The sequence below is a fragment of the Saimiri boliviensis genome, chromosome 13 (genome assembly GCF_048565385.1).
Source record: "Saimiri boliviensis isolate mSaiBol1 chromosome 13, mSaiBol1.pri, whole genome shotgun sequence".
NCBI classification, from domain to species: Eukaryota; Metazoa; Chordata; class Mammalia; order Primates; family Cebidae; genus Saimiri; species Saimiri boliviensis.
The window spans coordinates 46,984,485-47,010,612 of record NC_133461.1 but is presented as its reverse complement, the minus strand read 5'-3'; the positions used below and the strand labels follow the sequence as shown (position 1 = coordinate 47,010,612).

The following is a 26,128-nucleotide window of genomic DNA, read 5'->3' as shown; positions in this document are numbered from 1 at the left end:
TTTAGCTGGATTTTCTTGGTGCCTTCATGGGATCTGAATCTTTCTCTCACTTACCATGATTCTCCAGTAGCCTGCACACTATGGAGGTTGTCAACAGAGTTATTGCATCATATTTAAGATATAACCATCTCATAGCAGACACCCTATTCTAACATAACATTGAATATAACATTAGAATGTAATATTCAAAAGGTGCGTGAAAATGGAAATGTTTTAGTAAGCGTCATTTTAAAAAGTTGAGTGACTCGTGAGAGCCAAGAATCAAAATGTTTGTGTTCCACATCTTTAAACTGAAAAGAAAAAAATCATGCCAATGAGCAGAAGTGAAAAAAACAACACATTGATTGATTTCAACAAGTTTGTTTAATAGAAATGCAAAACATTGTTAAACTGTAGAAAAAAAGTCAGAGGTGTACTCCATAACACGTCGGTCAATTTTACATCCTGTACAAAACTTTTCCCTTCATTTTCACTTGTATATTGGGCACAGACAGAATATTTCTTATTACTAAAACTGGTACAGAAAACTAGTACTTCAAAAAAAAAAAAAAAAAAAAAAAAAAAAAAAAAAAAAAACAACAACAACAAAGAACATTTCAAAGACAGTATGTGTAGAGGGCAAGAAAATGTGATTCTCTTGTCTCTAATCCCAGAACTACCCTTTCCGTCTTTCAAATCGTAGCAAGAACTGGAAGATTATGATAAATATCAATCTAAGGAACAGTTGCCAGAATGTTATACTCGTACAGAGAGAGCATGCATTTTTAGAGAATCCAAGTGGAATTCATAAGCTAATAATGGGATGTTGGAACCGAACTTTATGTATAATTTTCTAATTACTTTATTTTATTTTTTTACTTTAAAATACATCTAATATGTAAAAGTGTGTATGTTTATATTTATATAGGGTATCTCAATAATTTAGAGAGTATTAGCCCATGAGCCCACCAGCTTTCTTAGGAAATTAAACACTATCATTACCTTCAAACACCTCTGTATTTCCTTTTTAAGTCCCATCTCCCTCAGAAGTAACCACTACTCCTAAATTGGGAGCTAGATCGTTCTCTCGCATTTCTGTATACTGTTACCAAATATATGTGTATCAACAAGCAATATATAACCTTTGTTTTGTTTAGCTTTATATCTGTAAATAAATAAAATACGGTAATACTCTGTATTTTTCTAAGACTTGCTTTTTTTGCTCAATACTGAAGTTCGTGATTTAAGCATGACGATTCATGTTGCTGTAATTAATTGGCTTTCACTGGCATGTAATGTGCTATTATATAAATATGCCTCAATTATTTATCTATACATTCTTTAGCCAGTAGACTTTGGAGTTATTTTCTACTGAAAATATTACAGTCAATTTTATGATAAACACTCCTAGGCCATCCCTTGGTACACTCATGCGAGAGGTCTTTTTTTGTTCTTTAGGTAATATATTGAGAATTGGAATTTCTCAGTCCAAGGATATATAAACCTACAGTTTGAATAGATAAGGCCGATGTATTTTCCAAGTTGGTTGTACTAATTTACACACCTACAAGTAGTAGGCAACAGATCTTGACCCAAACCCCTTCCAAAATTTGGAATTTGTTTAAATTTTTTGCCACATGAGTTTATGTTCTCAAACAGTTTCACATAGCTATCAAGCAAAAGAGAGAACTAAAATTTACATGATCATAGAATTCTAGTTCTGGTGAATGGATTTTTTTTTTTTTTGTGACTGTAATAATTGTTTAGAAGTAACTTGTAATGACACGCACTCAAATGTACTCTGTAATTTTAATTAGCAATTAGAATTATAAGTAGTGAGTTCTCTGCTACTTTTTCTAATTAAGGAGGAAAAAATAGAATATGATAGTAAAAGAACACAGGGAAGTCCAAAAATCATTTCTATTTGCTCACACATGTGCAACCTATTTCACCATATCATAACAAATACATATTTACATACCTCTTCTATCCTGGCCTTTCTTATGCTTTACAGCTTGTATTCTATCCCCGGAGAAGCTTGCCACATTTTTAATTCCTCTGATAACTAGATGTGATACACTAATGGACTTAATAATTTGATAAGAACAATAAGATTATGTGACTAATAGTGTTTATAGACTTGCATACCAGCGACATGTCGTAGTATTAGAGGCTTTGTACTGATTGACTTTTCAATTCTATTTGCAATTGGGGGGCAATAAACAGAATTGTCAAAATCACGGAGATTTTATAAATTTTATGTTTCTAGCAACCCAATTTGCTCCTGAGGAAATAGCATATGTTTATTGAGTAGAGTGAACCACTGTATATCTTATAGAATTATGGGGTTTGGATATTAAGAAGTTAATGAAATAGTTATTAATTTAAAATAGATTGAATGTATTTTCCATGTTGATGTCTGCTTTATATGCTTTTGTTTAGATGTAATGTGAAGAGAGAACAACTATTTCAGCTTTTTAATTCTTTTCTTCTCTTTGTACAATGATTTTTTAATGATGTTCAATATTTAAACACCTCAATGGAGCAATTTGTGTAAATGCTTGTATTCTTCACATTACTTCATTGTATCTTTCTTGGTTCTCATTGCCAAAAATCTATAGACAGAATCTATATAAATCTATAACATTCTTTCATAATTAACACCATTTTCTCCAGATTAAGCTCCATGAAAATATTAATGTACCTTAATATAGATTCATGAAAAGGGGCTAACAGTGATGGTCCTGAATATGTGACCAGTGCGTGTGCCAAGCTGACTGAACCATTTTTTTAACAATACCTTTTTAGTTAGGTGTAAGGAAGGAAAGAGCCTGCTTTTTCACACAATGCCAAACCTTGAATAGTTCCAATTTCAGCCTAATCACACTGTCCTTAAAATTTCACTCTGCCTGAATAATGAAAAAAGAGTGATATGAAAATTGTATGAAACTAGCATGCCCCAGGACAGGTAGGGTGGGATGTAATTACATATGCTTCAATAGCTGGAGCAATGTGCTGTAAGAAAGGCTTTTAAGGTGACAGAAGTTAATTGCACAGGTTTTAGGGCAGACGAAAATGTATGTGAAGAAGCAGAGGGGAAGGACACAAACCCAGAGAGGGTTTCAGATTTAGAAATCTGAGAGAAAAAAGGATATTTTTGAATTATAAATGGACATAAAAAGGTAAATGGTGAGGTACTTTTTCCTATAGAAGAAATAAAAAGGCAAATCTTGGCTGGGTGGAAAGTGCTGTATTTCTAGCTAGGCTCCCAAGCATAAAGCTTTTTATGATACCTGCATATAAAATAGGACAGCCTCCCAAAAACCAGGCTGTGATATTCCCCAGTGACACTGGTCCACAAGGCAGCTCAGTAAAAACTAGCACATTTTCCTGCAATATCTGTAATGACAGTAGCGTCTATCTTGGGCTACATATGGTGGGACCATAGAAACCATGATGCATTCAGTCCTGTCTCCAGCTGAAAAACACAAAGCTTTTGAAAGAGACCCTTTGGGTGGCATTTCTCTAATGAAGCCCGAATCACTTTTTGCAAGCTGTGTAAGTTTGTCACAAAGAAGAAAAAGAGACTGTGTATGATGGTAGGAGTAACAATGAAAATAAAAGTTTCAGGAGGAAAAAACGGAATAGGTTGTGTTATCAGTTTCAATCTTATCCATCATCCCCAGAGAGCTACCTTTTTGTAGAGTTAGCTGGACATGAGCTACTCTACTCATTCCTGGTGGGTGTATAATAAACACAATACCTTACATACATATTCCTCAATTTCTGAATGCTTTCAGGAAGAATGAATGATAAATCACCTGAAAAAGAATCCTCTTGGATTTTGTATAATGGTAGTCTTTTCTAGAAATCATGACAGGTATAAAAGTATTTTTAATATGCCTGATATTGTGAATTTTAATATTTGCTCAAGGAAATTACCACTACTTCTTTGATTGATACGAATAAATTAATTGCATGACACTAAAATACTTACTAAAGACTGAGGCTTACTCAGACAGTAAAGACTTATTGTTAAAGTTTAATGCATAATCCAAATATATAAATTTAATTGCTCATTCTTCTCTCATTCTTTGGACTCTTCACTTTGATTAGCTAAATGTGTTTTGAAGACATTTTTTCGGTTTGCTGAAAAAGTCAAAATCTTTTCTAAGCTAGAATGTAAACACAAACACTAAATCATTTACTAAATATCTGTCAGCAATTTACAATCCCATAACCTCATTTCAAGTTAAAATCTCTTAATGCTCTATCATTCTCCCCAGGGGAGATGAGCTTGAAATTCTCAAGGCAAACACAAATTTCTTCTAATCCTGATTTCTCATTAGAAGGGTTATTTAGAGTAAAATGATGTAATCTTTCTCATTACAGACAGCTGTGTTTATCAACCTGCAGCCATATTAAAGGTATAGATATATTCATTTAAAATTTTTAGAAAGTCATAAATTAATTTCAGTCATTGTATGTTGTTTTTGTATGTCTTTTGTATATCTTTGCATAATAAACATCACCTAATTCTGAATTTCGACAATTTCACCTTCATCTTAACCACCGATTGTTATTTTAAAGAAACAGGATGCTCTGTTGTTATTTTTAAGAAACAGGATGTTTAGGAAGAAAAACATAATCTGGATTTTACATGTCCTTAAAGTGCTTTTAATGCATGAGTCTACACATACATGTACAAAATGAAAAGTATTAGACTACATTTATGCATAATATATACAACTGTTTGAGAGATTCACAGAAGTGTATGGTTAAAAAGAGTTGAAGATAATCATGAAACTACTCCCAGTCTCTAGGCAAAATTGTCCCAAAGTCATACTAGCAGAAAATTTTGAGAAAGTTTTTAAGGCCATCAAAAAAATTTAATCATTGATCTATCCCCAAAGATTCTTCCTTATATGTATATAAAATCTAGAATATGCTTTCTGGGCTCGGACTGGCAACATGGCCAAATGTACCAAGAAGGTTGGGATTGTTGGTAAATACGGGACTCCCTATGGGGCCTCCCTCCGGAAAATGGTGAAGAAAATTGAAATCAACCAGCATGCCAAGTACACTTGCTCTTTCTGTGGCAAAACCAAGATGAAGAGACGAGCTGTGGGCATCTGGCACTGTGGTTCCTGCATGAAGACAGTGGCTGGTGGTGCCTGGATGTGCAATACCACTTCCGCTGTCACGGTAAAGTCCGCCATCAGAAGACCAAAGGAATTGAAAGACCAGTAGACGCTCCTCTACTCTTTGAGACATCACTGGCCTATAATAAATGGGTTAATTTATGTAAATAAATAAATAAACAAATAAAATCTAGAATATTGTAAAAGATATTTTTCTGTATTTTTTGGTATTGATAAGGAGTAATGAACTACACTTTCAGATTAGTAATCTTTCTTAGGTCAAATACCTTGCAAAGTGTATCTGAGACCAGTTTCATCCTTGTATCTATCAGTGTTGATTGCCAGCTCTGTTCCAGAATGTACATGAGCAGAGAATCAATTAGAAAAAAAAAAAAAAATTCACATCTCCAATGTCTTTAGGGAAGAAGGGAATGTTCTCTCTTCATTTCTACACTGCTTTGACAGCAAGAGAGAGTTTGTAGCAAATAGCTTTCCATCACATACAGACACGAATAAGCTAAGTGTTAGTTTGTTATGCTGATCTTACTTTTTTTCTTCCACCATCTAAGAATGTTGATCTTATTTTTAACCCCTATACCAACTCTATGATTCTAGAATAAATTATCTAATATTTCATCTGTTACTATTATTTAAATATATACAGAACTAGAGGTAGAGATATGAGAGATAATTCTTACTTTTTATTTGATATTATTCAAGTTGATTAGAGAACACACAAAGAATAACAATAAAAACTCTGTACCTTACTTTTTTATGGTAGGCAAAGTTGAATATTTTTTTAAACAAGCAAATTGGTTATTTACTAAACAATGATTTCTTGAACACATATTGAGATACAGCCACATAGTCATGATTGTTAGAAACATTTTGGGGATACCAAGGAAAGAGAAAAAAATAATGCCACTGCTATTCTCTAGAAACATACATTCTATGAAATGATACAAAATCAACTACTAGAAACTGTCATAATTTTATGTACATACATCATACATACATGTGTATATGGTGTTGTGTGTGTGTGTGTGTGTACACACACACCAAAGGATATGGCATTCAAAGTGACCTAATATTTAGACTAGGAATGTATTTGGAGAAATTATGAATAGAACAGAGAAAACTTTTAACAAAGGAATAACAAAAATTAATTTGAACACAAAAGGTAGAAAATAATTGAGTTATCTAAATTACTTACCCAAACACTCTTGTTACTCCAAGTTCCTAGGCCATTTTGTTAGTAATGAGTAGTTTAAGGTTTTAGATGTTATCTTCTACCAGAGATAAATATGTTTGATAAAAGGAGAGAAAATAGGAATTAAAAGGAAACTGCTCCTATATGGCCACATTAACAACAAAAACTGTAGAAAGTCCAACCCAGTCTTTCTTTCTTTACATCAATTATAAAAAAAAAAAAAAAAAAAAAAAATTACATGACTTTAAAACAATTTTAAAAACCATGTCCATTTTTATTTGTGAATGATTATAAATTATCAACTTACAGAAAGTTTCCTTGATGTAAGAGAAGCCATTTATTTATCCAACTAAAAGCCAAAAATACTCAGTTCAATGTTTGTAAGACATTTAAATAACACATGAGTAAGCATTGTGAATTCATTTCCAAATTTAGGCAATCTCTTGCAAACTTTCTGGTTAAAACGTGAGAAGACTTTCATGCTAAACAATATAACCATTGCTGAACTAGCTCATGAGGGCAAACACACCAGCAAGTCACATGGTTGATCCATCATAGGACTAAGAGTTGAAAAGACACTCATACACATCTTAAAGTATGAACAGAAAGCATGAGACAGCCTTGCATTAGTGTGCACCAGTTAACGATGCTGGTACTCACACTGGGTTTCTAAAATCTGCATTCTGGAACAGCCGTATAGAACAGCCTAGACCTGTATTCCCTTCTCCTTAGCTGATTTTTCTGGAGTTAATAACTTGCTTTCCTAGAGCCACACTATTCCATGGCCTTTTCCTGGTCAATCAGACTGATCATCACTCTTGTTAGTCAGTCCTGTCCTATTGACCCCTAGGCCTTCAGCATGATAAAAGGCTTTTCACCTTTACCCAGAGATTTCCACAAGTCTTTGATTCCTCCAAATCCTTTCAGTTATGAATAAACAAGGCAGTAAGAGGCTTATATGAAAGGTAATGAGCTCAGTAGAATTCAGGGGTCACCAAAGGGCAAACAGAAAGTTAGTCCCTGGGGTTAAGGGGGTAGTTGTAAAGACATATATTTAAATTTTGAAATAATGTTTTCCTTGGATCTTCAGCAAAATCATTGTTTTAGTAACAGGTGGAAATATATTTGGGGGGAGAGAGAATATTTGTATATGTTTGTATTTGTTTATATGTGTTTATGATTTTTAGGGTTTATGGAATAATTAGTTTGCCAGACATTTGCGAATCTTGCCTTTTCCTGGTATAACTATTAATAGCACTTTTATTACTCTTAAAAGTGTCCCAGTTTGGATGATAAATCTCCTGATCACCCTATCTATAGTCAGAGAAGTCATCACAGTGAGCATGAGTCATAAATAAAGTTCTGAGAGCAGAGTGTTATGATTTGTGGAGAGCAACGAGCTAGCATTCAGCTGTGAAATGATGGGAGAGTGAGATCCAAGGTGGAGGCTGCTGAGTTTTGTGTGGGTGAGAGTGAATATATTTGCTTTCAGGGAGCACAGTGTTTGACTTTAAATGTTACCAAAAAAATGAGATCAACTAAGCAGAGAGAATCCCCATGATTAAGAATTCTGAAGCCTGTAATTTAGAATTCTAATTAGACTTTAGCCAGTAGTCATTTTCCTTCTCGGATGAGGAGCTTTGCTGTCCAATTTATATTGAAGGATTCTTGTTGCTTCAGAAAGTCTCAACTGAAGGCGAGAGATACCAAAATCAGCACAAGTGGCTGTTGTACTGCTCTAGACATAGTGTGGATAATGTATGGACCACATTTGTGCCTATGCAAATTAAGAAGAGGCAAAAAGCAAGCAATCAACATCTTAGCTATAGACACTGTGAGGGTGAGAAATCAGTAATCCCTCTCAAAAAAAAAAAATATATATATATATATATGTATACACATACACACTCACACAAACACACAATCAATTTACTGCTAAAATATGAAGAAGAAAAGCAGTAAAATGCCAATTAATATTATACACCAAGATTTTAAATTTCAATGAATTCAATTTTTATATTGACTTTTCTTCTACGTATGTATGTCTCATTAAATGAAATAAAAGCGACATTTTAAGCAGATGATATTTATTCAGGTTATTTATTTATTTCTTACACAAACAAGTTTTAATGAGCAAAATAAAATAAAATAAAATAAACCTGACTTGCACTTTTCCGTGACTTCAACTAGAGATGTTACATCTGTCAGAGCCATTCAGATCAATGCTTGTTGCCCACATTCTAAGTTCCCAAGGAGTTGTATGATTGATAATAAATGTGTGTAACTCACGTAAAAAAAATCACACTGCCGTGAGTACTCACATGATGGCTTTGTAGCAGTTTTCTCTTTGTTTTTCCCAGTCCTCTTCCAGGAAATTAGCTATCAAGAATGAGCTATGAAATCATGAAAAGACTTGGAGGAAATGTGAACGCATGTTTATAAGTAAAAGAAGCCAATCTTAAAAGACTACATACTGTATGATTCCAACTATATGACATTCTAGAAAAGGCAGAACTATGGAGACTGAAAAGATCAGTGGTTGCCCTGGGTTGCAGTTGCAGTGAGGGAAACAGAAGACTAATGAATAGGTGGAGCACAGAAGATTTTTAGGTCAATGAAACTACACACACACACACACACACACACACACACACACACACACTATGGTAGAGGATACATGTCATTACACATTTGTCCAAACCCATAGGATGTACACCACCAAGAGTAACCTAAACGTTAGCTATGGACTTTGGATAATAATAATATGTTAACGTATCTTTATCAATTGTAAAATATACCACTCTGGTGGGGAATGTTGATTACGAGAGAGAGGTTGTGGGGGTAGGAGCTGTAAGAGAAATCTCTGTTGTAAACCCAAAGTTGCTGCAGAAAAAAAAAAAAAAAAAAAGGAAACCATTTAAAAAAATTAGGTTCCATTAAAAAGTGAACTATTAAAAATAACAGAGGAAAAGAATTCGAATTCTTTTCAACCCTGGGAAAGACTTTTTTTTTAATTGTACTTTAGATTCTCAGGTACATGTGTAGATCATGCAAGATTGTTGCATTTGTTGCATAGGTGCATTCATGGCAAGGTGGTTTGTTGCCACCATCCCCCCATCACCTATACCTGATATTTCTCCCAACGTTCTCCCTCCCCCACCCTCCATTCCACTATTCCTTCCATAGCTCCCAACAATGGACCCCAGTGTATGATGCTTCCCTCTTTGTATCCAAGTGTTCTCATTGTTCAACACCTGCCTATGAGTGACAACATGCGGTGTTTGATTTTCTGTTATTTTGTCAGTTTGCTGAGGATGGTTTCCAGGTTCATCCATGACACTGCAAAGGACACGAACTCATCCTTTTTTATGGCTGCATAGTATTCCATGGTGCATATGTGCCACATTTTCTTTGTCCAGTCTATCATTGATGAGCATTTGGGTTGGTTCCAGGTCTTTGCTATTGTAAACAGTGCTGCAATGAACATGCTTGTGCATATGTCTTTATAATAGAATGATTTCTAGTCCTTTGGGTATATACCCAGTAAGGGGATTGCTGGGTCAAATGGAATTTCTATTTCTAGGTCCTTGAGGAATCACCACACTGTCTTCCACAACGGTTGAAATAATTTTCACTCCCACCAACATTGTAAAAGTGTTTCTATTTCTCTACATTCTCTCCAGCATCTATTGTCTCCAGATTTTTTAATGATCACCATTCTAACTGGCATAAGATGGTATCTCAATGTGGTTTTTATTTGCATTTCTCCAATGACCAGTGATGATGAGCATTTTTTCATATGTTTGTTGGTTTCATATATGTTTTCTTTTGAAAAGTGTCTGTTCATAGCCTTCACCCACTTTTGGATTGGTTTATTTGTTTTTTTTTCTTGTAAATCTGTTTTAGTTTTTTGTAGATTCTGGATATTAGCCCTTTGTCAGATGGCAAAATCTTTTTCCCATTTTGTTTGTTGCCAGTGTGATCTAATGATTGTTTGTTTTGCTGTACAGAAGCTCTGAAGTTTAATTAGATCCCATTTGTCTATTTTAGCTTTTGTTGCCATTGCTTTTGGTGTTTTAGTCATGAAGTCCTTGTCTATGACTATGTCCTGAATGGTTTTGCCTAGGTTTTCTTATAGGTTTTTTTATGGTGTTAGGTCTTATGTTTAAGCCTTTAATCCATCTGGAGTTAACTTTAGTGTAAGGTGTCAGGAAGGGGTCCAGTTTCTGCTTTCTGCACATTGCTAGCCAATTTTCCCAACACTATTTATTAAACAGGGGATCCTTTCCCCACTGATTGTTTTTGTGAGATTTGTCAAAGATAAGATGGTTGCAGATGTGTGATGTTGCTCCAGAGGCCTCTGTTCTGTTCCGTTGGTCTGTATCTTTGTTTTGATACCATTACCATGCTGTTTTGATTGCTGTTGCCTTGTAGTATATCTTGAAGTCCAGCAGCATAATGCCACCAGCTTTGCTCATTTTGCTTAGGATTGTTTGGCTATGTGAGCGCTTTTTTGGTTCCATATGAAGTTTAAAGTGATTTTTTTTCCATTCTGTGAAGAAGGTCATTGGTAGTTTGATGGGGATAGTATTAAATCTATAAATTACATTGGGCACTATGGCTGTTTTCACAATATTTATTCTTCCTAACCATAAGCATGGAATGTTTTTCCATCTGTTTGTGTCTTCTCTTTAATTTGTAGTTCTCCTTGAAGAGGTCCTTTACATCCTTTGTTAGTTATATTTTAGTATTTTATTCTCTTTGTGGTAATTGTGATTAGGAGTAGTATTTTCTTCTCTTTGTAGCAATTGTGAATGAGAGTTCACTCTTGATTTGGCTCTCTGTTTGTCTGATACTGGTGTATAGAATGCTTGTGATTTCTGCACATTAATTTTGTGTCCTGAGACTTTGCTGAAGTTGCTTATCAGCTTAAGGAGAGTTTGGGTTGAGACGATGGGGTCTTCTAAATAGATAATCATGTCATCTGTAAATAGAGACAATTTGGTTTCCTTCTTTCCTAATTGAATACCCTTTATTTCTTTTTCTTGCCTGATTGCTCTGGCTAAAAATTCCAATACTACATTGAATAAGAGTGGAGAGAGAGGGCATCCTTGTCTAGTGCCAGATTTCAAAGGGAATGCTTCCAGCTTTTGCCCATTCAGTATGATATTGGCAGTGGATTTGTCATAAATAGCTTTTATTATTTTGAGATAGTTCCATCAACACCTAGTTTATTGAGAGTTTTTAGCATAAAGGGCTGTTGAATTTTGTTGAAGGCCTTCTCTGCATCTGTTGAGATAATCATGTGGGTTTTGTCTTTGGTTCTATTTATGTGGCGGATTACATTAATGGACTTGTGTATGGTGAACCAGCCTTGAATCCCTGGGATGAAGCCCACTTGATCATGATGGATAAGCTTTTTGATGTGCTGTTGCCATCAGTTTGCCAGTATTTTATTGAAGATTTTTTTATTTATGTTCATCATGGAGATTGGCTTGAAGTTTACTTTTTTTGTTGAGTCTCTGTCAGGTTTTGGTATCAGGATGATGTTGGCCTCATAAAATGAGTTGGGAAGGAGTCCCTCTTTTTGTATTGTTTGGAATAGTTTCAGAATGATTGGTACCAGCTCTTCTTTATAAGTCTGGTAGAATTTGGCTATGAACCCTTTTAGACCTGGACTTTTTTGGTGGTAGGCTGTTAATTGCTGCCTCAACTTCAGCCCTTGGTCTATTCAGGGTTTCAACTTCTTCCTGGTTTAGGCTTAGGAGGGTGCAAGTGCCCATGAATTTATCCATTTCCTCCAGGTTTACTGGATTATGTGCATAGAGTTGTTTGTAGTGATCTCTGGTAGTTTGTATTTCTGTGGGATTGCTGGTGATATCTCCTTTATCATTTTTTATTGCATCTATTTGCTTCTTTTTTCTTTTTTATTAATCTGGCTAGTGGCCTATCCTGTTGATCTTTTCAAAAAACCAGCTCCTGGATTTATTGATTTTTTGAAGATTTGTGTGTGTGTGTCTGTGTCTCTATCTCCTTCAGTTCTGCTCTGATTTTAGTTATTTCTTGTCTTCTGCTAGCTTTTGAGATTTTTTTTTAATCTTGCTCCTCTAGCTCTTTCAATTTTGGTGATAGGTTGTCGAATTTAGATCTTTCCTTGTTTCTCATGTGGGCATTTATTGCTATAAATTTCCCTCTAGACACTGCTTTAGAGTGTCCCAGAGATTCTGGTACGTTGTGTCCTCATTCCCATTGGTTTCAAAGAACATTTTTATTTCTGGCTTCATTTGATTGTTTATCCAGTCAACATTCAGGAGCCAGTTGTTCAGTTTTCAGGAAATTGTGCAATTTTGAGTTAATTTCTTAGTCCTGAGATCTAATTTGATTGCACTGTGGTCTGATAAGACTGTTTGTTATGATTTCCATTTGTTTGCATTTGCTGAAGAGTGATTTACTTCCAATTATGTGGTCAATTTTAGAATAAGTGTGATGTGGTGATGAGAAGAATATATTCTGTGGCTGTGGGGTGGAGAGTTCTGTAAAAGTCTATTAGGTCCACTTGTTCCAGTTCTGTGTTCAAGTCCTATATATCCTTATTGATTTTCTGTCTCGTTTATCTGTCTAATGTTGACAGTGGAGTGTTAAAGTCTCCTACTATTATTGTGCAGGAGTCTAAGTGTCTTGGTAAGTCATTAAGAACTTGCTTTATGTATCTGGGTGCTCCTGTGTTGGGTGCATATATATTTAGGATCATTAGCTTTTTTTGATGCATTGATCCTTTTACTATATGTAATGTCCTTCTTTGTCTCTTCTGATCTTTGTTGGTTTAAAGTCAATTTTATCAAAGACGAAAATTGCAACCCTTGCTTTTTTTTTCCTCTCCATTTGCTTGGCAGATCTTCTTCCATCCATTTATTTTGAGTCTAAATGTGTCCTCACATGTGAGATGGGTCTCCTGAATACAGCACACTGATGAGTTTTGACTTTTTACACAGTTTGCCAGTCTGTGTCTTTTGATTGGGGCATTTAGGTACATTTAATGTTAATATTGTCAAGTGTGAATTTGATCCTGCCTTTTTGTTACTGGTTGTTTTGCCTGTTGGTCAATGCAGTTTCCTCATTGCATTTGGTCTTTACCATTCGGTTAGTATTTGCAGTGGCTGGTACTGGATGTTTTTTTCTGTGTTTAGTGCTTCCTTCAGGAGTTCTTGTAGGGCAGGTCTGGTGGCAATGAAATCTCTCAGTAGTTGCTTGTCTGTAAAGGATTTTATTTCTCTTTCACTTATGAAGCTTAGTTTGGCTGGATGTGAGATTCTGGGTTGAAAGTTATTTTCTTTAAGGATGTTGACTATTGGCCCCAATAACTCTTCTCGCTTGTAGGTTTTCTGCTGAGAGATCCACTGTGAGTCTGATGGGCTTTCCTTTGTGGGTGACCCAAACTTTCTCTCTGGTAGCATTTTTTCCTTCATTTCTATCCTGTTGAATCTGACAAATATGTGCCTTGGGGTTGCTCTTCTTGAGGAGTATCTCTGTGGTGTTCTTTGTATTTCCTGTATTTGAATGTTGACCTGCTTTGCTAGGTTGAGGAAGTTCTGCTGGATAGTGTTTCAAAGAGTGTTTTCCAGCTTTGATTCATTTTCTCAGTTCTCTTCAGGTACACCGATTAAACATAGATTAGGTCTATTCACATAATCCCATATTTCTTGGAGGCTTTGTTCATTTCTTTTCACTCTTTTTTCTCTTTTCTTGTCATCTCTTTTTATTTTGTTGAGTTGATCTTTGATCTCCAATATCCTTTCTTCTGCTTGATCGATTTGGCTATTGAAGCTTGTGTATGCTTCATGAATTTCTTGTGCTGTATTTTTCATCTCCATCAAGTCATTTATGTTCTTCTCTAGGCTGGGTATTCTAGTTAGCATTTCATCTAATCTTTTTTCAAGGTTCTTAGTTTCTTTGCATTGGGTTAAAACATGTTCTTTTAGCTCAGAGAAGTTTGTTATTACCCATCTTCTGAAGCCTGCTTCTGTCAGCTCAACAAAATAGTTTTCTGACCTGTTTTGTTTCCATGCTCATGAGTCTTTGTGATCTCTTTGGGGAGGAGAGGCATTCTGGACTTTGACATTTTCGTCCTTTTTGTTTTGGTTTCTACCCATCTTCTCTCAGTGGACATCCTTTCTGTTAAAGTTGTGGTTATTTTTCCTATATGAGCCTTTTTTTTTTTTTTTTTAGATGCACATGTCAGTGTGCGACTTGAGACTGTCTGTTCATTGTCTGCCTGTGGAGGTGCTGCTGGGCTGCCTCAGTCTCAGCCAGGCTGCTGTTTATTCTTTGCCTGGTTTCCATATTGGTGGGGTTAGTCCCACCTTCCCAATGAAGGGCTCTTTCCCTCTGCTGAGCTCTCTGTTCCCAGGTGAAGGATGTGTTAACTGTGAAACTCTCCTGGGAGAGGGGCTCTGGTTGCTGGATCTTGTTGCGGAGGGGCCTGTCTGGTCATATCCCCCTCCCCGCTTTTAATTCTCCCTTCTGTGGGATGGGCAGTTCCTGTTCGCAAGCTTTCTCTGTATTAGTCCAAATCTCTGCCCTGGTCTGTACTAGCAAGGCACCGGTCTGGCCGCAGCTACCGGCCTGAGCTGTTGCCCGGGTCTGTGACTCTGGGTGGTTCTCAGCAAGGCAGTGTTTTCCTGGTCTGTGTGCTGCTGAAGTCTCAGAGTGAATTGCTGTATCTGATTCAGAGAACCAAGAAGGTGATGCCCCTCCACCCCCAATCCTCTGTGCCTGATACACTTTCCAGGTGGGGCAATGCCCCGCCTTTCCTCAGCTAGATGCCTTTGGCCTGCTTTGCTGCCTTTTTTTTGGGTTTAATCCACTGTTGAACCAGTCCCTTTAAAACAAAACCTGTACCTTGCTCAGAGATGTGGATATTGCTCTATTTCTGTCGCACTCTGTTCTAACTGCACTCCAGAGAATCTTCCTTTCAGCCATCTTCCCCACTTCCCTCTTTGGGAAAGACAATTTACTAATCTTAGAAGAGATTGAAAATAATCACAAAGGTTATGTTCTGCATATTTGCCTACATAGCTATTACAACATATGCACTTTAAAACTATAAAATTAAAAGGCAAGCAAATGACTAAAAATATACTTACAACAAATATAAAATCAAATGGTTAAAATTGTTATTTGAATCCGTATTGATAATAACAATAAATACTAAAACAAATGGCTAATTAACAATTTTTAACAACTATATGAAAGCACCTCAATTTCATTTGTACTCATAGAAACAAAAATTAAGACAATAATTATAAGTAGTATAAACAAAATATTAACTTTTGCTAGCAAAAGAGACATAACTGTATATGGTTGGTGACATTTTAAATTGGTAGAAATTTGGAAAAATATAAAAATGTAAAGTGCTCATATCCTTTTATATGTAACAATCCCATTTCTAGAATAGTAGATCAAGGAAATGACTCTAAATGTGGAAAAACCTTCTTTGCTCCACCTAATTATCCATCCTCTGTTTCCCTCACTGCAACCCATGGCGACCACTGATCTTTTCACTGTCTTCATAGCTTTGCCTTTTCCAGAATGTCATGTAGTTGGAATCATACAGTATGCAGTCTTTTCAGATTGGCTTCTTGTCATAGCGCATTGCTTTCCAAACAACATGTAAATGTCATTCAGTGTTCCATATGGGGAGTTTGCTTAAACATATTTACTTGATAACATATCCTTTCATTTAAAACACAGTTAGGGAATGGAATGGTATATAACTTCATTCTACCTAAGCTTTAGTAATGTTTAGTGAACTTTACAATGAGTGTAGATAAATTAGTGGAAATTTGCAAAACGAAAAGCAAAATGTTGAGATGGCTCAAAAACATGAGGAGCACCTGAAAGAACTTAAAAGTGAGCTATATTCCCTGTAAGGATAATACTTCTAACTGTAAAAATTTCTTACTCAATTTTTAATAGTTTATACTTTCAAAAGATAGGACCACGTTCCAATCTGTATTTGATTTGGAAAGCAATGCTTCACGAAAAAAATTTGAAAGTCAATTAAAAAATTGTGAAAAACCCTAGAGAGCAAAGAACTTTCTTCCTTCAACAAATGGTAATGGCAGGACAGAGAGGGGAAGACAGAGGCACTGGGGAAGCAGAATGATAGAGGAAGAAGTTGAATTTATAGTTTAAAAGATATAAAGACATATCATACTAACCAAACAGCATAATACTGGGCATAAAAACAGACACATAGATCAATGAACAAAAATGATTCCACACACATTTGTAGTCAATTCATCTAAAAAATGGCAACAAGGACATAAAATGGAGAAAAGACAGTGTCTCCAATAAAAGATGCTGGGGAAATGGAATATCTATAAGTAGAAGAATGAAGCTAGACCCCTATCTATCTATCTATCTATCTTTCTTTCTTTCTTTCTTTCTTTCTTTCTTTCACTTTATGTTCTGGGATACATGTGCAGAATATGCAGGTTTGTTACATTGGTATATATGTGCCATGGTTGTTTGCTGCACCTATCAACACATCATCTAGGTTTTAAGCCCCACATGCATTAGGTATTTGTGCTAATGCTCTCCCTTCCCTTTTCCCTTATCCCACCACAAGCCTTGGTGTGTGTTGTTCCCTTCCCTGTGTACATGCATTTTCACTGTTCAACTCCCACTTATAAGTGAGAACATGTGGTGTCTGGTTTTCTGATCCTCTGTTAGTTTGCTGAGAATGATGATTTCCAGATGCATCCACGTCCCTGCAAAGGACATAAACTCATTCTTTTTATGGCTGCATTGTATTCATATGTTTCTTGGCCACATAAATGTCTTGTTTTGAGAAGTATAGACCTCTATCTTTTGCTATATACAAAAATAATTTCAAAACTGATTACAGACTTAAGTATAAGACCTAAGCTATGAAACTAGCAGAAGAAAGACAGGTGGGTTAATGGGTGCAAAAATACAGTTAGTCCTAAGAAATAAGATCTACTGTTGCTAAATATCCACTAATTTAGAAAATATTTCAAAATTGCTAGAAGAGAAGACATGGAATATTCTCAAGAAAAAGAAATGTAAATATTTGAGGTGATCGATATCTCAATTACATAGATTTGGTCACTGAACATTGCATGCGTTCATAAAAACATAACACATACCTCACAAATATGTACAAGTATTATATAACCATAGCACTAAAAATTAAAAAAGACATATCAAGCAATCATAATGTGTAAAAGGAGAAAATGGGGAGAGGTGATGGCAGAGGAGAAAAAAGATAAGAAAAAAATGAAGAAAAATGGATGAAAAAAAGAATGGAAGGATGGGGAGAATATAATCTTTTACATACTTTTTGACCTTAAAAAGAAAGAAAACCAGAAACCAGAATGCATACTTGAATACATTAATGACTTGTCATCAATTATTTTATTTTGATAATACTATTGTGTTTATTTTTCAAAAGAGTCATTATTTAAAGATATATACTAGAAGAATATTTACAGACAAAATAATAAGATTGTGGGATTTGCTTAAAAATAATACAGGACTGAGGGAAATAAATGAAGCAGGATTACAGTGCATTGATGACTGTTTGGCTGAGGGATGGCACATAGTAGTTCACCATTCTTCCTCTGTTGCACCTTCTAAATTCTCCAGAAAAAAAAACGAAGACAATTTTAGGGAATAATTTAATGATTGCTATCTTAAGCTATCTAATTCTGCTTGTTACTTTTTGCACAATAGTAATTTTATTTATAGTAAATAAAAATTTAATAAAACTAGTTGTATAGCAAAAAGGGAGAAGAAAATGTTGATTATAAATATACAATGGATTCATATATTAAGGCGATTCACTCTTGTTCTTTTTCAAATTCTTACAATAATGTGCACACTATCTTAAAGTTTTTTCATAGAAATGAGTAATAGGTTTTGGCATCTTATGTGTAATTCCATTTAGTTATAAACAATACATTAAATACTATTTCATAATGTAGCTAACTTTACTTGTACATTAGCCAAAGCTTATTACCTTATTTGTCATGATTTAGACAGAAATTGGTATTGCAAAGTGGAGTATTGCTGTAACAAATACCTAGAAATATGGAAATGATTTAAAACTCGATATGTCTATATCAAGGGAAGAACTAAATATTGGAGCATTTTAGACATTTTCAGTAATTGAGGTAAAATAATATTTTTGCTGTCATTATTACGGTCGATATTATTTTTTAAATTATCTCTTCAATATAATATAAAAAATAAATTTCATATCTACACAAAATTGGGTTGTCTACTTTCTAGGAATATCTAATTATTTACCTATCATATTTGAAGATAATAAAATATTCTATAATTAGATGGAAGGTAAATATTAAAAAGTAAACATGTTCTCATATATTAAAATATATCAAGTAGAAAAATGCTATGAAAAATTTTTTTGAAGTTAACCAAAAGAAAAAGCACAATTAACAAGAAATTGGCAGGGCTCACATAAAAATAAAATGATAAACTTTGAGATACATCAAAAAGGCTTAAATAGATAAAAAGAAAAGAATGTTTTAAGGTGTGTATCCACAATTAATCTCTTGTAATGCAATTAAAATCTGAATAAATTTCATAGAATCTGAAAAAAAATCTAAAACATATGTTGAAGAGTATATAAAAATGTTTAAGGCCGGGCGCTGTGGCTCAAGCCTGTAATCCCAGCACTTTGGGAGGCCGAGGCGGGTGGATCACGAGGTCAACAGATCGAGACCATCCTGGTCAACATGGTGAAACCCCGTCTCTACTAAAAACACAAAAACATTAGCTGGGCATGGTGGCGCCTGCCTGTAATCCCAGCTACTCAGGAGGGTGAGGCAGGAGAATTGCGCGAACCCAGGAGGCGGAGGTTGCGGTGAGCTGAGATCGCGCCATTGCACTCCAGCCTGGGTACCAAGAGCGAAACTCCGTCTCAAAAAAAAAAAAAAAAAAAAAAGGTTTAAAATGAGTAAGAGAGATAATATTTGAAGTAGTGATTTAATTATTTTAAATTATAAATATGAAATTAAGAAATTATAACAGAAGAGGGATTAATAAGGAATAATGATTTTTAAAATTATTGTCATAAAAACCCTTACCTCACATCACATATAAAAGTACTTTTCAGTATTAAAATATTAAAAATTAAAATAACATATTGAAAATATAGAAGGATATGTAAAACACCTAAATTCCAAATATTTTAAATTTAGAACCAATGGAATAAATCACAATAGGAAATATAATCAAATTTAACTGCATAATATTTTTACCTAGTTAAAAATGAAGTGTAACCAAGGAAAGAAAAGATACAAATGGTACTGGAAATATGAAATAGTGTCTTCGTTATGTGAAATGGTTAGAACAGTTGAAAATGAAAGGCATTGATAGATAAATGGACAAGGAGAGATGCAGAATTTATATTACAAAAGGAAAATGAAACTGACCACCAAATACATGGAAACTACTCGTTATAATCTGGTTCAACGATATGCAATTTAAAACAATGTGATAACATACTTCAGCCCATTAAACCAAAATATTTTTAAATGTTAATATCCAAATCAATAGAAAAAACAATATACTGGGATAGAAACTATTACTTTTATGTTTATTTAGCCACTCAGCAAATCACTTTTAGGTGTTTAATCTGTGCCAGGCCTAGACTAGCTGATGGAGAAACAATGATGAGTTAGGAAGGACAAATTGGTGTGCTTTCAGTGTGATTTCTTTGTTAATAGCATGGAGAATTTGTGCCATGGCTTTTGGGGGCAGTAATGTAAAAATGTATATCAAGGGCATATATGCCCAAATCTTTTAGCTTATAAATATCCCCCAAAATTAACATGGGTGAAATAAAAACAATTATAGATAGATAAAGCTCAATGTACAAGGTACTGCTTGCAATGGTGTTTGCAATAATCCAATTTAGGCATCCTATAAAATATCAGGTAAACACACATAGCATACATACATAATTGCATGCTTACTATTATTACAACTACATTAAAAACCCAAATGTAAAAACATAAAATTAACAGCAAGTGTGTTTTGTTGCTCTGAAATTGTATAGTTTTTCAAATTTATTTTCAAAACATTCTGCAATGCTATTTTTTAAGGCCATTTAAAAAATACAATAAAAAGTATAAATCCACATTGGCCTAGCTGGTAACTGAGAATGTAAGAATTAAAATTTGAAGTTACTTTCTGCAAAATAAACAATTAAGAATTTAGGAAATGAAACCGTGCCTGCTTCTTTTTATACATAATAATGAGGTGATACCACTGAGTGACAAAAGATCATTTAAAAAACAAAAAGCCAAATAAAAGATGAGGAATTATAGGCTGAGGTTTTTCTTGCTTTTCTGCCAATAGCTGTTTGACTAAAACTTCTTGGACTCTGGTTATTTATCTGGAAAATAATGAATCTAAACCAAATTAACTATCTTGAAAGTTAGTCACTTCTAAAGGTCTATGAAAAACCTAAAAAAATGAACAACAAAAAAGTAAGTATGAAAAACTATTCTTGCTAAAAGCTACTCCTAGACACATTGCTATTGTAAAGTTAACCTCATTTCAAATGTGATTTGTAAGTTTTTATTCATAATTTTATGTTTAAAATGTGTTTTTACAGGTATCTGGTAAATCCAGAAATACACAATTATAAATGCTATAAAAATAGTAGGCAGTAACATCCTCAGCTTAGAAAAAACTAGATGCCTTACTTTCTGATGTTACAGTATTAGTATGCCAGGGAGCAGTTATCAAATAAAAACAAAAACAAAACCGCATGTGCCTTATGACATTATCACTCTTTATAATGGAGTGCAAGGATAAGGAGGGCTCTGGGTAGAATGTTCCTATGGGAGAGAGTTGGCATTAAAAAGCGATAGGATGACAAAATAGTCTGAAGAGCTCAAACATTCTTATTGCATCATATGAATAGCCAAGAGATGAGTGATAGATAAATTACAATATTAATTATCTTTATCATTTTAATATAATGTTTAACTGATGCAACTTTGAGTTTTTCAAAGATAATTTTAAAAGACTGAGCTCACAAAAAGGCATTCATGTGGAAGCTATATGGTAGGTTATTACATGAAGGCAGGACCTATACTGTACATATATTTCTATGTACACATAGTTTGTCCTCAGTACATATGTATTTAACAAATAGTAACTAGTACTGAAATATACGTTCCATGGGAACAAGGATTTTGTCTCTTTTGTTGCCTGTTGCATCCCAAGCTCCTAGAAGAATGAGTAGCACTTATAAGCATCTGTAAACATTTGTTGAATGAAATAATAGATCACACATAGGAAAATCTCCAAATTTCCCATTTAACCTCATTGAGTGATGTGATTCTTAAAATGTCTTTCTCAAAACTGTAGTATTTAGAAAGCATAGCAAATTAGTCAATAGAAAAAATAAAAAGGTTTTGATGAATGCAAAGTAAATGAACACAGGCCTGCGGACCACAGTACATTAAATCTTCAGGATAGATTGTTAGATTATTAGATATGTAACTATTTTAAATAATTTCTCATAAAATGGAATGAGAAAAACATTAGGATGGAATATATCTAAGTGTGTTTTCAGATTGTTGCTACCTATCCAAAACTTAGTGGCTTAACCAGGCCTAAAGTTTAGCAACTCAGGATTTCTGCATGTTAGATATTCAGGCACAGGTTTGCTGGTAAGTTCCAGCTCAGTGTCTTTCGTAAGGCTGCAGCCAAGTTGTCAGCCAGGGCTGGAGTCTTCTAAAGATTTGTCTAGGATTTGGGATCCACTTTGAAGGTGGCTCGTTTGCCTAACTGTCTATCTGGTGCTGGCTGTCAGCAAGAGATTGCACCTCTCTGCTGGATCTGAACAGCACAAGGGCTGGCCGGAACCATCTGGTCGACCTTAGACATGGCAAGCTGGCAGCTAAGTCCAACACTCATGGCCAACATCTGTCTCAAAATAAATAAACCAAAAATAAAACAGTAAATATTTAACAATAACAAAGAAGTAATAGCAAACAACATTAAAGACAAATAAGTGGGAGTGAACAAAGGTAAAAGTTAGTAATATTAGGGAGCTCCTTTCTCTCTCTTTTTCTCTCTTCTCTCTTCTCTCTCTCTAGCAGCCCACGTTCATGAGAAATGAGGTATTAGGCTGCTCTTTTGAAGGGAGAGATATCAAAGAATTTATGAGCATATTTTAAAAACTTCCAAAATGTGAACAACTATTTAACTGATTTGGTGAGCTCCTGATTCATTACTATGGCCATATAAGGAAAAAAAATGAGACTGTCAGAGTTGCAATTTTGTAATAAAATGAGTTACATGATCCACTAAGAAGATATGCCTATTTACTAAGGATATTAAGTTAAAATAATCAAATTATTACCTCTTTTTTCCATTTTATTTTGTCTATGAGTATACATTATATGTATGGGGAAACTTTATTACCAATGTATCTCATATTTACTTCAAGTATCCAAAAGCAACTCCTGAAAATACTTGTTAAAAAATGGGAAGCTTATGTTCTATCTCAGCCCTACTAAATTAGAATCTTGTGTAGAAGATGCTGGGATCTTCATTTTTAACAAAGATCTAAGGGTGATTCCAATTCAAGTGGTCCACGGACTCGAACTCTAAACGGCTGGGGAGGAAAGAATCAGTAAAACAGCATATTGCCTTTAGTGTAGCCTCACTAGGAAAGATGTCTGGATATAATTCCCCCATGTCAAGGACTGGTTTATGGAAATAGGGTTACAAATGATTTTTTCCAATTATATGAACTACAGCATCAAATTGAACTCCTGCAGGAAAATTATAATGTTTTCCACAACTCTGCCTTAGGCTAGAAACTAAGCAGGAAATATTGATAGACTTAAATCATTAGAGAAATGTGAAAAAGTTTTAAAGTGAAAAACTGCATAATTTAAAATTGGGCTTCTGAGTTACAAAGCAGCAAAAGAAAAGAAATCAAGCGTCGCACATCACCAGTTAAAAAGAATCTTATGGGAAATGTCGCTTCATAACGACAAAAGGAAGGGGAAAGCCCTGACAGTGACTCTTTCCAGACAACAGTAATGTGTGCAATTATCTTCTTCTGAAAATAAAGAAATCAACCATCATTTAATATTTATAAAACATCTTAAAATAATTAAATAAATGCTCTAACATGATTAAACTTTCATTGCATTGAAGCAACTTTCAATGCAAATGTTACGTTACTTTTTAAGTACATTTGCAGCTTCATAAAAGATGGCTGACATGTCTATTTTTTTTTTTTTCTCCATTCACAGCACAGGAGGAATACAAGGAACTATATATGGCATGGATATAAAGGAGTAACAAGTTTGTTTGTTTGTTTGTTGTTTGTTTGTTTAATGGACCCCTTCTGTGTGTACATACAAAAGATATACAGCCTTTCAAGGTGCCTATTTTGTCAGGTCATAGACTTTCTGCAGAGATACCATTCATATTCACAGGGATCATTTTCAAATCAGTTAGTAAATTATGTACAAAAACATGTTATATGTGGCTGTAACTTGTATTTGGGAGGAATAAATATGTCTTCCAAATAGAGAAGCAACTAAGTTCTAGGGCCAGAATTTGAAGTCATAACTTCTGAGCCACAATGCCTAGGCTGTATCCATCATAGTACTCTTCTTGTACAATGAAACACTGAAAAATTACTTTTGAGCACAAGAGTTTTAGCCATTTGAATTCTCATTTTTTCACCAAACTTTATGTGAATGATTTACTTTTTCTTTGCAATTAGCCTTTCCTTAGCTATAATTCTAAATCTTCCTTCCAATGTAAATGTTATTTTACACTGAATATGTATGCCTTTCCACAGAAGAAAATATAAGTGGTTGTAGTCATGGTGGAAATCAGTTTTTAGTCCCTAATATATTCATGATGTACACTTTGTATATAGAAATGGAATCATAATGACACTTTAAACTTTGTAAAGACATTTATAATTTATCACTTATATGTGACATACATTATGCCATAAATAAATATCTTTACAAACTTTAAACTTTATAAATGTCTTTATATAACGAAAGGTGGTGGATCACTTGAGGTCAGGAGTTCAAGACCAGTCTGCCAACATGGTGAAAACCCGTCTCTACTAAAAATACAAAAATTAGCCCAGTATGGTGGTAGGTGCCTGTAATCCCAGCTATTCGGGAAGGTGAAGCAGGAGAATCACTTGAACCTGGGAGGTGGAGGTTACAGTGAACCGAGATTGCACCATTGCACTCCAGCCTGGGCAACAGAGTGATACTCTGTTTCAAAAAAATAAAATAAAGTAAAATAAAATAAAATAAATAAATTATATATGTATATATAAATATATAATTTAAAACATATTTCACCTGTGTCATAGGCAGGGTATATCTTATTAACCCTAAAGAACCAGAAACAAACAAGTTAGAAAAGTTGATTAAAATTGCAATACTGAGAAAACACTGTCTGAGGCAGTTGACTTCTAATAAATTAAAAGCTCCATTTTCACCTCTCAAATGAGAAATGGCTCATTTCATTTATTACTGTCTTTTGGAAATGGAAATATTTTCTTTTGTTTCCACATCTACCATCTATATATAGTACTTTTCAAAGAACTAGTCAGCAATTGGTGAATTATTAAACGTTTACATTTTAATAGGCAATTTTCAATCTGCTTTCAGGTTATATATTGCTTCAGAAGAAACAATCCCAGAACTTTGTAATTTAAAATAATAACCATTTTAATGATATCTAACGAGTTTATGAGTCAAGACTCAGCTGATAATTCTTCAGCTACATGTAGTGTCAACTAAGGTCACATAGAGGTATTTGGTCACTTATTTTCTCTAACTGAGTGGGAGTGAAGTGGACAAACTGAGGTAGGTTAGATACAGTGGTCATAGCCTCCCTTAGGGGAGAACAGGCTTGCTAAATAGATAGAACAAACCACCTAATGGTGAGCAAACCAGATCCTGGGCTCATGGTTAGAACATCCTGCAGCAAGGAGGTAAAAAAGAAGAAAGGAAAATCCCCAAACTCATGCAACCACACCACAGAAACCCTGATTAGTGTCCTTGAGATGACTTATGCTCATTACAATAGTAAAAACGACACCCCTGGGTGGAGATTTAAGATGCTAATGGGACGTGCGATATATTTACTAGCATGAGAGCTACAGCACATACTACAGTTCTAGACTAGAAATTGGGGATTTTCAATTCTGTTTCTGTCTTTGTGACCAGATCTCTGTATAATTGCCACCTATAATGAAGCCACAGAGAGGTCAAATGGCCAATTTGAAAAGCAAAAAAGAGAAAGAAAATGTTATTTATATTTTATAGTTACTATTGAGCTGTTTTCTAAGTTATAGGATATTAGTAAAAAATATTTGATCAATAGTATTTTCTTGTTTTGATAGAAATATCCAGTTAATTTGTCAAGTGATTATTAGCTCCTTCTTGAATCTCAAAAACAAAATATATTACTTTCAAATTGTTTTGCATTTTTGAGCTAGAAATCATGCAGCATAGTGTCTATTCTAGAAAGTACAAAAAATGTGTAGTGTCGTCCTGGAAGAAACTATACTTTTGTAACTGATTTTAAATTTAAATTGAATTTTTATGTACATTGAAATGATAAAAATTATTTTCCTTTTTGTCAGAATTGGAAGCAGTTCTTAGACACAAAAATAATGGCTCAGTTTGAAAAAAATTTTGACAAAATATATTCCCAAGAGTATAGAATCAAAAAC

General features: G+C 34.3%; 1 protein-coding gene across 1 annotated transcript; it reads left to right on the top strand.

Annotated features, from left to right (window-relative positions):
• The first annotated feature begins 4,950 nt into the window (after window positions 1-4,950).
• On the top strand, window positions 4,951-5,297 carry LOC101037024 (large ribosomal subunit protein eL43-like). The gene has a single exon (XM_010335477.3). It carries the CDS (start codon window positions 4,951-4,953, stop codon window positions 5,227-5,229), a length of 279 nt encoding a protein of 92 aa, XP_010333779.2. The 3' UTR covers window positions 5,230-5,297.
• Window positions 5,298-26,128: the final 20,831 nt, after the last annotated feature.